Raw genomic sequence first — 13,642 nt, forward strand, 5'->3', positions numbered from 1 at the left:
GTGAAAATCTTATCTCTAGTTTAATGACATAAACGATGACAGAACAAGTACTGCATTTATTTTACCTAGTGAGCTAAACCAGAAGCTTCAATGCACAGTTATCTTCAAGCCTCTCGTCTTGATGCATTCAGTATATCATATTCAAAGCCTTAGAAGGTTTGGAAAAGACTGACCAGTCACTACATAACATGAAGGAACTTCATATTGAAGAACTAATTTGTGTCATGTTTAATTTAAAGCAGCTTGTAGAATAAGGAAAAAAAGGTTTTTCTCCATTTCATGACAGGATCTCTAAAACGATGCACAAGACCCTAACCTATCAAGTGATGTTGGTTGCTGACATCAACTGCAGACAAGCCTACATCAACTAAACCATCATCACAACAGGTACTAAAGACATTTCAGTCTAAGAGCAAGAATGGTACTATGCTCCAAAGCAATTTACTTTAAAAGAAAATTATGAGATCTGAAAACCTGTAACTTTATCAACAAGCCTCTCCTGCAACCATTCTTTTTTTCTTAGAGTATCTCAATTTTTCTAGACTGCCTTCCTTGAAGGCTGCATCTGTTCTATTAAACTGTGTACTTCTGCTATATACTCCAACTAATTCCTACAATATAAACAAACAATAAACATAATTTCTTAAACACAAATAATAGTTTATATTAATTCAAGACTATTTGTTACTAGCAAACTGAAATACGCATGTTAGGACATCCTCTATATACTGATTTTAAAAAAATTCTAAAGCCAATTCCCCAAGTTGTCAGCAGAGAACATGCAGGTAAGTCAGAATGCTTCAAGACCAGTTTAATAACCCATGTTAAAAATACTACACAGCCTGTATATATCTCGCCTACATCTCCAAACTTACAACCAAACACAAGTATCTTGAAACAGCCTGTATTTTCTCCTTTCAGTGGAGAGATTCAGTAGTGGCACAATCATACTTCTACAGTAGAACTGAGAACAAAAACATCTATGAAAGGAATTGTATTGAATTACTGAATATAGGGGAAGGGAATAGACAATTTTTATGCAAGCATGCTATTTTACAAGTCAGGACAACTTGATCCGAGCCCGTTCATACACTAAGTGACTTCAGTTTAGTTGTCAGGAAAAAAGATTCTGGTAACATCGCATCTTGAAAAACAAGTCTCAGTTAAGAAATTGAGTATCTTTTCCTGGGGCACATAAATCAAGAATTTAAGTTATGATGGTTTAGAACACATATTTGAATTTTCTCATCGAAAAGTCTTCAACATACTCCCTTTATTGTACTTGTTCCACTTACAACACATTTAATTCCCTCATATTATGGGAGTAAATATTTCCTTCATATCCTTATAGACCATCTTGTACTTTACACAGGTTTTTTTCATCTCTCCCTTAATAAGCCAAGAATAAAATAAGTCAAGCTCCTAAAGGCCAATAGCATGTCTTTCACTTGTACTTGAAGATGCTGCATCCACTTCAGCCACACTTGTAAACTACTTCTCTGCAGACTCTGAAAAAATGCCATTTACTAGATGAGAAACAATAAACTTTCATAATAATATAATTATTTACTAAAAAAAAAATCGTATAATGTCCTAAGAGTAAACAACAACTTAGTAGACTTTGTCCTGTTTTCACGTATGTGCTCACAATTAAACTATTTACATGTGTTAGATAGATGATTACAGTTTAATGTTGACCTTCAGGAGAAACGCTACTTAAGAAAGGAAAAAAAATATGACATTATGGCTGAATTCTGTGAGATTTTACTTAATTTAATGTCTACTTAAGTTGAAGTTCCACACCCCGTAAGATGATCAGCACTCTACAGCACAAGACTTGATGTCTACTTGAATGAATTTCCCACTACAGCCAGAAGAGTTTGGCCAAGCACAAAAGGACTCATCCAGTCTGCAAACCATGGTTCTAGCCATGAAATGTTATTTTGCCAACACCGAAGGAGAGAGTATTTATAAGACTCTTACAACCTACAACTGTTACAAGGCAGAAGCTTCAGCTTCAGCCTTATCAGCACATGTACATGCAGCAGCAATACAAACTAATTCAAAAGCACGTATTCCTTTAAATCTAGAATAAGCTATCATGTATTACAGCTAGAATCTTTTGGGCAAGCACAGTACTATTTTGCTCTAGGTATAATACCTTTATAGTGTAAACTACTACCACACTACACAAACATACAAGAAAATGAATCTGAAGTTTCCCTGAAATGAACAGGTATTGTTTCCATTTCAGAGATGGAAGGCAATGCTGACTTCCATTTCCAGTGGAGATATTGAAAAGCCACAGTGACAAAAAGCACAGATATGAAACAAGTGATACACATTCCTTACAAAAACCTTTCCTAAATGTACATTAAGTTCTTCCCACTGTTTCTCCCAAATCACACACACCTCCCAGGTAATACTTTAGGTAATACTTCACATACTCCAATGTAACTGTCTTCTCATAATACAGAAAAAAATTCAACATAAACATTTCCAACTAAATACAATAACGGCAGGAACCTTATCTAATTATTTGTATAATAATTGATACACTAACATACAGTGCTGAAATAATTCCAAACACAAATCTGAGAAACACAGAAAAAACTGAGTTCAATGTAGTTTCCACGTAACGCAGTATATTGTCTCTGAAAATAATAGTACAAGACATGAAGAAATAGTAAGTGATATATTCTATAAGCTGTCCACATAGGAAGTTTCTTCCTAAATACATACAGATTGTACTAGTTATCTTATGTCTCCAAAGAACAAGAAATCTCTTCTAAAAAGATTTTATACTACTTATACTGTCTCAACTTTTTGTGGAACCTATTCAGGTTTTTGACTGTATCTTCTGGCAATCAGGTAGAATTTTCATATATAACATAAATAGCATTCCCCCTTGTCATTTTCAAATTTGCCACTCTTTCTACTGGGATAAAGTATGAATATGACGCATCTAATTTACATTCTCTCAATCATACATTATATGCATTCACCACATGTCCTTTCTCCTCTCCGGTCTCTTTCTCACCTCCTTGCCCACTTCAAAAAGACCTTTGACTTTATTTTCTTGCATATGGGTGATCACAACCAAACAGCATTTCAAATAAAACTGGACCATGAATTTCTACATCATAATATTGATCATTTTCTATTTCATTTTTATATACCTGAGTGTTTGCTTCTGCACCTGTGACTGCATTTTGAACAGATGGTTTCATTGAGCTGTCCACAATAACTTCTTTTTCTACTAGATGGTTTCAAGTTATTTTTAAAATATTCATTCACGATTTTTTGTTTTAAATACTTTCTTCATTGTGCATTACCTTGCACTTGCCAACACCAAGTTTCATCTGCCATTGTACTGCCAAAAACTATCTTTCCCCAGCCCCTATGGCATTCCTCAGACTTTCGTAATCTCAACTACTGTTTTTGTATCTTCCGCAAAGTTTGACATTTGCCATGTCCAACATCTTTTCCACATTCTTAAAAAGTTATAGCTCTTTAGATGAAGCACCATAGCATCCTCTGTAACTTCATCATTTGAAATTAATCTAAAATTTTTCCCTTAGTTGGCTTCTAAACCTGACAATATTATACCCGCTGTTCTTTGACTATATGCCTCAAAAGCCTTGTTTCAAAAGAAGCTATTTAAGGTTTCACCTGTATCAGACAGTTTTCTCTTAGCTACTGCTCTCCGTTAAAAGTTTCAGGCTAGTAGACTGGTGAAGCACAAATTTTGTCTGCAGGAACAGTGCTGTTCTTTGGTTTGTTTTTTTTTAAGAAAACACAATTATGAAACTTTTTATGGAACAAGCTACTTTTTGTTATTTCAAAACAAAGTTAAGACTTCTTATCCAGCTCCTCTCTTATCCCAAAAGCTTTAGTAAGAGATGGAAACATCAGATGTTAGAGCTCCACCACAGTAGCAGCTCTAACGATGGAGCAAGATTTTTGTTAGCAGTTCAGTCACTTCAGTCTTCTGTTCTTTTAGATATCCTGGTTCTTTGCAATGCAACTCTTGACGCCTGTCCCTCTTCATCTATTTGTTCCAGAATATTTTCTTTGGATATTCCATATTTTGAGAGTTGCCTCCATGCAACTAATACAAAAGCTCAGTGGTTTCCTCAGCCTTCTGTTTTATGAGATTGAAGCAGAGTATTTTTTTCTCTGCAGTGTGCTTATCCTGTAAATAATTCTTTGGTACTTTAACAGACCCACTAATTCTCCAATTCCTTTTGATTCCTGCTTCCAGTTCACCTTTACTTGGGGTTTAGTTGTTTAAGAGTATTTTATTATTACATTAATAGAACACTATAAAAAGCAGGGTTAACTAACCAAAAGTAAGAATTACATCAAAATTAGAGTTGTACCAGGAGAGAAGAAGTTACAGTAAATTTTTAATAATGGTTGGAAAAAACACTTTTCCCACCAACCATGTACTCAATAACTGAACAGTTTATTCAAACTATTAGAAAATAAAAGAAACACATTTAAGTAAAAGAGTAAAAAGATTGAAAGTTTACACAAATTAACAGCAACTGAAAACATGATTGGAAGGTAAGCCATTCTGTTAATTTAATGATAGCAGCTGCTGTTGATTTCTTTACACCTGACATAAAAATTCATTTTTCACATCAAGTAGGAAAATACCGAGAGGGGAAAAAAAAAAAAAAAAAAAAAAATTCTGTTAATACCTGCAGAAGCAAAACTGATTTTTTACAAATAAAAACTTTTAATCATTATTCATATGAAGATGGTCTTAAAAAACATGACGCAGGAATACACTGGTGCTACTGTTACACAGGTGCAGGGTCACACCACCAACTCTACCCCTATTTGTTTATAACATCAGGAACAGATAACATAATAACAGATAATTTAAAAATAAGTAACTTCTGATATTTAAGGGGTAGAGGGTTGCAGAAAGATGATTAGAAAATGGGAACGATAATGAATGAATTTTTTTCAAAATCCAAAAGTGAGCAGTTGGGATGGCTGATGAGTATGTCAGGAGGAAGACGAAATGAACCAGCACAACAGTAACTGCATGGTCTCATCAAAAGCAGATTTGGGATGAACAACTGGAGTCAGGATACGTGTAAACAACGGATATAAAAAAGTGTTGGGGGAAAAATAGTGGATGATTGGAACAATGGTTAATACACTTTCTTGGTAATAATCAAAGAGTCTGCACTGTTATTAAATACCTGTTTATCAGTATTTATAATGTACTTTACTCTGCGGGATTTATAAAATCTTTGGGAACCAGAAGACCAGAAAGTGCTATAAAATTGCAAAATCATACAATTGTTAAGACACTTCATAATAAAATGTCACATGCTACATACAAAATGATAAGTTCATTAAAACGTTTTAAGTATTACAAGTCACCACGATCAGGTTTCTAGGACACACTGCCCAATTGCTACTGAGGGATTCTGGAGTTCTGCAAACTCCATTCTTACCCTAACAGGAGAGGATGATTCCTCTGTACTTCGTTTCTGTGGCTCTGCCTCAACGTCTTGACGTTTGTTCTTCATTCTTTCCCGAAGATCTCCAGTGGGTCTTTCTGGTGACCTGTATAATACAGAAACATCATATAACCAGTTCTATGGGACTATTTTTAAAGGAATACAATCTGTCTTTTAATTACTTTTTTTATTAGTATATACAGAAAGATCTAAACCTCCCACCCAAAAGCGAAGTGGATGAATAAAAAAAATTCCATTCTAATGGGCTTAAGCATTCTAAAAAACCAACTCTTTCAGAACATCAAGGAAGACTTGACTCTAAGAAGAAAAATTACTTGTATGTATATATGGCGTGACTCAGTTACTACTCTAGATCAGCCTCAGGTGAACCTATCCAGAACAAATCATGTTTTTCCAACCATCATGCAAATGTGTTTCACAATCACTCCTACCAAGTCTTTAAAGATATCTTTAGCCTTCTCCATATTCTAAGCTGCACGAATTTTAATATATATATTTTTTATATATATATATAAAAATACAATTAATGCAGAGTCAAACTACCGTAGACTAGCAATGATAGTCACACAGAAGCACAACTGTGAATACGGATGAAGTCTGCAAGTGGAGATAATGTGACCTAGGTGCCATCCCTCCCATGACCTCGTTGAGACTGCCACACAAAATAACACTGTTGCAAGACCATGCACCAGAAATTCACTCTTGGAGGCCTCCTCCATTTTCCATTTTGCAGTAACATAATTATTTCATTATTTAATTACAAAATATTGGATGAACTCTACTAGTCATGCAACTTTAAGGTATATTTTCTGTAAAAGGTATTACTGTGATGTGGAAAGGGAGGGGGAACATCCTACACTACCACAAGACATCTATATAATTTTGTCACCTCCTAGTATGGATTCACAAGTTCATTTATTCCTTACGGGTTAAAAGAGAACAACTCTTGCATTCAAACAAGTTCCTAAGCAAAGGGGATGTAGGAGCTGCTTCAAATGATCTTTCAGTTCAAGAAAATAAATTTTCTCTTCATATAAATCTGGCTTGATACTGAGTTTGATACTTCTGTGATGGCTGTTAGCCGTAATTACAGAGTCTTCTGTGAAATGGTTGCATGAAAGTACTGGATCTGTACCTATCAGTTTACACTAAAGAATCATAAAAAAATACTGATGCTGCCTTAGTTGATTAGAAGAGTTATATATAATAATTGAATAATGAAATTTGCATTTGTTTTGTTTTTCAGACTGAATTAGGGTTTCCATTTAGAAAGTGTTGTTTCTCCCACCCTTCCTCTGTCACATAATATACAAAGGGTAAACTGTCTTTCACAGTTTATGCATACAAAAATCTAAATTAATATCTCACTTTCAACCTGTGCGTATTTGAAAAACAGTAATTGGTTTCCACTTCCTCTTTTGCAATGTTATCTGTATTTAGTTCTTCAAACTGCATCATAAAGTTAAGTGTTTTAGGGTCTAAGAAGAAAAAGACCAGTGATTGCTCTCATTTTTAAATGCATTTAATTCTTCATGAAGTTGTAAATACAGGTCAATCTAGATCAGAGTAAAGGTACAAAACAGTAGTATGCGGCTTCTTTCAGCACTAAGAAGAGTCAAATAATATCCAGCATACAAATAAAAACAAGTTATCTTCTTTGCATGCATGATTATATAATTTTTAAAGCGTCTGGCTTTAGCAAAGTTATGATTCAAGTTATCTTTTTTCCCCCTCCCCCCATCTTAGAAAGATAATTCCTTTGCATTACCAAAACTCTCTGAAGCATTCCAACCATCAGCTACCTCAACAAATAACTGTCTTTCAACATTAAAGTGGCAATTCAATGCCTTAATTTTTAATAATATTTCAGCTATGCCACAAAGGATTTGGATTTGTGAAACTGAAAATTAATATAAAAGGCAAAAGGATTATAGATAATGTACTAGTAACATTGTTCAAGAGGAGCAATTTCAGGAAAAACTCCAGTAGCTGAAGGAGAAAGCAAGAGAACTTACACTGAATGCAGCTCATGTACTTTCTAGAGAGACATCTGATATTTTCTACTTTTTTTTTTTTTTTAAGTTATACACTGGAGTGAAAAAACATCCAAACCATTTCACCTTCAATTAATACCTTTTTCAGTATGGGAAGGAAGAAAAAACTTATTTTGTTAAAACATTATTCAAACCTACTTAAAGATTACAAAAGTAATCAAGAAATCACAGAAATGAAAAAAGCTATAGCTTCAGGGTTGAGTTTGTTGGTGGTTTTTGTTTGGTTTTGTTGGTTTGGGTTTCTTTTTTCAGCTTTAGGAGAACACTGGAGCAAAGTCATGGTAATCACCCTACCCCTCCTTCCCAAAAAAACATCATAACCCCCCCCAAAGTCTAATAAAATAAGACTGAAAATTTGTCAAATTTTAAGAAATAATTACTCAGGAAGCTGTGACTGTTTTCAGGTACTTAATGCACAGAAAAACAAGCTGGTCTACTAGCTGATTTTTCTTTCAGGTGTACCACAATTTTAATTTTACACAATGGCTTCTTTTCTACATAACTTTCCCCTGCTCCTCCTCCAAAAGGGATCTTTGGTTATACCAGGTAATGCACACTGCTGAATTTCAGCAGATGAACTGTAGACTTAAAATGGTAGTTAAGATGATGTGGCTAGACTGCAACCGGTAGAACCTTTCACACAAAAGGCTCCACAGCATTATCCCTGTACACTGAAAGAAGAAAACTACTCAATGAAAACTTTCTCTTTAATGACTTAATATTTTGCGCTGGGCCCATCTTTTCAATAAGGCCTAAAATGCAGAATTTCATAATTTCAAATTTTAAGCAGTGCAGTTAAGTGACTTTAAACAGCATTACTTCCTGCAACAGTTCAGTTCTCCATATTCAGCGGCTCAGTTAGGAAATGCACGTTCATAACAGCGCCTCCATTTGCTTCTGTACCTCTTACAGTGTCAGGAACAACTACCTAGCAACAGGCACACGTTACAACACACCTATCTGAGAATATCTCTGTGTGTGTGTGCGCACACACATGCGTGTATAGGCAGATGACAATTATTAGTGTATAATGTACATATTCCAATTGAATGCTCATAAAACATTGTCCCGTTTTTCAGTCTCCCATACATTTGAACCTTGCAAAATCCATACGTTCTTACCTAATATTACTGCTGGTTTGGTATGGTTTTTAAATCCAGTGTAATGATCCAGAATGAAGAGGATCAGACAGGTTAAGAGAGGGATGCTACAATGGCATAGATCCTGACAACGCTGTAAGACAACCAGCAGCAAGCTGCCAAGCAACTAACCAACAATCTAGTTGTGGAGCAAGAGAGCAAAATTCCTTGTGTGATAGCATGTTTACACACAGCTCTTTCCTTGATAGCTTCTCCTTACTTCAGATGCCTGGAAGACTGGCAAGTCTATTACTGAATTCTTAATATCCTCATCAGGAAAGCTTTATATATAAAAACATGCTAGGTTTTATTTTTGTAACAGCAAGATTAAAATTCATGCTGTGAGAGGCAGGATTAACGCTGAGATGGAGTTATAATCAAACCAGATTTAAGAGTCTTTTTCACACTTTAGAGCCAAGTTTTCCTACTGTCTGGTGATGTTCTGAACTATGGGAGGCATTATGATCAGATAAAACCATTAATAATGAGATTTATTTCAGACAGGTATGAAATTGAAGGGGCAAGACAGAAAGGCAGCAAGATGTGCTTTGTCCTACCAAACTGCTTACAAAGCAGATAAAAGACTTCACCAGCAAGCCTAGCAGAACACATGTAGACACGCCGCCATTATGTTGCCCCAGATACTTTAACAAGAGTACTGCTTGAACTGAACTGATGTGGAAGCAGCATTAGCTTGGCTTGCAAGAAGCCAATAAATTGCATTCAAAATACACGGATAACATTTGTAAAAATCTCTGTAACGTTAAATGGCATGAAAATGCCAGTGTTTTATTATGTACGTAAAACAGCTTTTTCTGTGCATGGCCAAGAGCTATCATTAGAAACTTCTGAAGACAATCATGCTTTTTTCATTTGTCTGTTTTGGTGTGTGGGTGGGTGGGCAGGTAGGGGCTTCCTCCCCCTTTTTATTTTTAAGAACACCTTTATTAAATGTTGACTGTATCAGGCAAATAAGCAGCAAGATTTGTCCTTTGACTTTTTCATATAATACTAGTAAAAAAAAGTTAGCAATAAAAAGAAGTAAATCAACATTATTCTTAAATGTCAGTGGTGACAATGAAGCAGAAACACAGCTTTAATCATTAAAAGAAACACCACTTTTCTTCAAATGACCAAGAACTATGCACTGAGTGTTCCAAACACTGAAAGCAAGGAGAAGTTGACATTCTAACAGTTTTAAAATTTAATCTCTACCAGTAAATCACTCCTTTTTCCCATTTGGAACATTCAGTACAGAACAGAGTAAAATCTTTTACACACTGAAAGAAACATTAAACTCAGTGATATATTTTGTATCCCACCTGCTACCACCTTAGAAGCAATGGAAGATCAAACAAGCAAAGTCAAGATCATCCTGAGAGTATGCCACAGGAATAGGAAAAAGAACCAGAAACAGAACCCTAACCTCATGCCAACCTTCCTGTTGTTGCTTTACACTGATGCTTCAGTGTGCCCATCCATAATCTAGAAGTAACACTGACATTACTGTAGCATTATGAAGCACAGTTGTTTGTAAAATGTGAAGCCCTCATACAAAGAGGTACCCTGTTAAAACTACACTATCTTTTTGTCCTTTATAGCAAGCATATTACAAACTTACTGCTACATTTAGTTTCAGTTAAGTAAGGTGTTATGCCACACAAAGGACAGCCAAAAAAAAAATTTTAAAATTATAGTAACATATGAAGAGGCAGATAATAAAAAACATTCTCTTCTGAAAAATGAAGTAACTTTTTGATCTCCTATGATACAGGATATTTGTTCTATATCTGACAGATAAAGTCACAAAACTATGTTTTGAAGAGAAGTGTTTTCTCACAACAGGAGAGAAAGGAGAGACACCTTATTCATCAGACAATATAGCGAAGGCAGAAGGGCTGCAAGTATGTGAGTACTGCTGTAAGTAGTTGCAAAAGGGCATTTTAGTAAAGGACAGAAAGGGATATCAGAAGCTGCAGTGACACTACGCAAAAAAAAAAAATATTAAGGTACTTGAACTCCCCATTTCAAGTAATGTAAGAAATTAATCTGCATCCAGCGGACTCCATTCATTTTTTAAAGCTACATACACACAAAAATCCTGGGAAAACCCACTGCAAGTTGCCAAAGTAATTATTTTGAGCAGCTTCACAATGCAATTGGTTATTGATAAAACATACCATTAGGCACACCACAGCATTTCACTTTAAAAAAAAAAAAACAGAAGACAGTTGCAAAAGCTATTTTCCTACAGCATGTGAAGAATTCAAAGTGAGTTCTTGATTTACCTTCTATAACTGCTGCTATAGCCTTTACCTCGTGGTGAAGGGCCATGTACGAATCTACATGTGTTCCCATAGAGGCAGTTGCCAGTCTTCAGCCAGTTACGGCACTGTGTCTAAGAGACAGACATTACTAGGTGAATTTCACACTCATTTCTGGAAATACCATTGGTGTGAGTGTGGCAGAACAAACAAATGACTCCACATTAACTCCCATTTATCCGTAATTTCTGTCCACCAGTAATATAACTAATTAAAAAAAAAATAATCAACAATGAGCATCAGGTCTGGCAGAGAAAAATTTAGGTTGGTGGAAATACTATTAATATGTACAGTACTACTGCTCCTCTCCAGAAGCTGGGACAACACACGTTATCTGAAAATTCTAGTATTAGTATGTTGAACATCCATGCGTTAAGGAGTTCTTTTCACCTTTACTAACATCAGTGACATCTGAGTATTTGGTACTTCTGAGCTACTCTTTCCCACCACCTAAATCCTGGAAAAGAAGATGCTGGGGTGGGGAGGAAAAGAAGAACACTTTTACAACTCACCTCTGCAGTACTTCCAGTGCTGGGTCCAAGCCTTTCAAACACACTGGGTCTTCGGGATGTGCTATCGGATATGGTCTTGGTATTTTCCACTGTGACCTTCCTTCTAATTTTTGACATTTTGTACTACTTCAACCAAAAAAAAAAAGCAAAACTGTAAAATCCTTCAGTTTGGGGCTACTGACACTGAACTCACATGAATAAAATAGTATGATATACGTTGTAAGAGCTGCTGCAGAGGTGATGAAGAAAGAAAAAGAAGTCATAAATGAGTGAAATGTATCTAATAACAAGGAATGCCTCTGATTTGAACTAGTCAGCTGAACACCAGTAATGATAATTTTTCTTTTTATTTTATGACCTGCTTTGGATTCTTCAGCTTCCCTTTGGGAAAGATCATATGACACGTTATTCATTTAGGCAGCAAACACCACACAGAACAGATGCTTTCCTTCGTCATGTATTTTTTGTGCATGAACTCAAGTGACTTCAAGTGAAAAGAACCTTTAATGTTACTTCACCAACCTCTCAGAAACAGGTTCTGACCGCTAAAAATGGCTCCCATTTTCAGAAACAAATCTCCAAAAATAAGAGCTCCATTTTTTTCCCCCCTTTGTTGTGTGTGACAACCTATTGAAAACCACCTTGATATCATCCACAGTTTGTGTTTGTTACTGGTTTATATCCTACAATTATTTGGAACCACCTGAGTTTAGAAAAAACCAAAACCCCCACAACAGTAATACACTTCTTAAGCGTCTCAAGAAGTAACTCCTTTTCATTACGAAAAACAGGTTTTAAAGCAAATACAGCATAAATTTGATAAATAAGAAGTCACAATTTATCTTACCTGAGAAAGGAAGGAGTTATTGAATACAGAAAGAAAACCATATTTAAAAAAAAAGGAAGATACATATTTAGCACTAGAGACAGGTTGTAGAAAAAGGGCAAAATGGGGTCCAAAAACTATTGTCCATTCTTTAAATGCTACTTGATCTACACAGAAATAAAATCAATTCGGGAAAATCTGCCAGCTGCTGGACAATTTATATACAGCTCAAAAAACCACCTCTTCATTGTACTGCAAAGTGCCATCATTCTAGAGCTCATTAGTCAGTATAACATGATTAGCGAAACACTAATCTCCTACCCTTCTGCTGTCTCTTCTGCTCCTATCCACATGTCACTGCATTTAGAACACACACGCTTAAGCTAATTTCTCATACACAAACAGGTTAAAAATGACAAAAAGCTCATCTATTCAGTCAGAATAATACAAATTTAAACACCCAGCAGATTGGATTAATACAAATTTTCACTGATCTGATCAGCAATATGTTCCCATAGCATTCAGATTGTAAGGTTCCATTATACAGCAAAAAATTTTATAATGTATAAATGTGGACTAATGTACATAAAACATAATACTGCTGTAACTTATATTTTACACTTGATACTTCGGTAATACCTGGTTTTCTCCCTTGTACCTTGGTGAAACTTCATTATCTGAATCCTATGGTTACTTCAGCGACAAGACCTCCCTAGAAGTCTGACACCTGTGCACTTTCTACAAACAAAACTCCGTGCTGAAGCTCTCGCTAAGCACTTTAGCTCCTTTATTAACGACAGAAGAAAGCAAGTACACTATGTACTTGAGAGATTTCTCAGCTCAGCTCTAGTGACTACTTCTCCAAGCCTTTGATTATCTGAAGAATTTGATATCATAAGTAAGGTTCAGATAACCAAGACGTTAACCAAGATGCTCAGAGAGGGCAGAAGTTAACCATGTGGTATATACCAGACATTAAAAACAATGGTTAACATCAATTAGTGGAAGCAGACAGTGAAACAGTAGAATTTGCCAGTAGTAGGAAACTATTTGGGTTAGTAAAAACTGTGGAGAATAGAGATTTCCAGAAAGATCTAATTGAGTTAGAAAATTGAGTAATACAACAGCAGATGAAATGCAAATAAACATAACGTAATGCACACAAGGAGAAATGATTTTATCTAAATACTTGATGAGTTCAAATTAGTCCAGTCTTCTGAGAAAAATAATTAGGAGTCATTGTGGACAGCTCAATATGCAGCAGTAGTTATAAAGTCTGACAG

The 13,642-nt window shown here is 35.4% G+C and overlaps 1 protein-coding gene across 3 annotated transcripts in view; it reads right to left on the reverse strand.

The window, feature by feature from the left end:
• Positions 1 to 11,655, reverse strand: part of ZC3H13 (zinc finger CCCH-type containing 13) — a 42,137-nt gene extending 30,482 nt beyond the window's left edge. For all 3 annotated transcript variants that reach the window (XM_009284899.2, XM_009284896.2, XM_009284897.2), the window contains exons 1-3: positions 11,534 to 11,655; positions 10,986 to 11,095; positions 5,478 to 5,589 (exon numbers count right to left, since the gene is read on the reverse strand). In XM_009284899.2, the coding sequence (XP_009283174.1) occupies positions 5,478 to 5,589; positions 10,986 to 11,095; positions 11,534 to 11,650 (339 nt within the window). In that variant the 5' untranslated portion in view covers positions 11,651 to 11,655. The remainder of the gene's footprint in view (positions 1 to 5,477; positions 5,590 to 10,985; positions 11,096 to 11,533) is intronic.
• Between the last annotated feature and the right edge of the window lie 1,987 nt (positions 11,656 to 13,642).

The sequence above is a fragment of the Aptenodytes forsteri genome, unplaced genomic scaffold, assembly GCF_000699145.1.
Source record: "Aptenodytes forsteri isolate BGI_AS27 unplaced genomic scaffold, ASM69914v1 Scaffold199, whole genome shotgun sequence".
NCBI lineage: Eukaryota > Metazoa > Chordata > Aves > Sphenisciformes > Spheniscidae > Aptenodytes > Aptenodytes forsteri.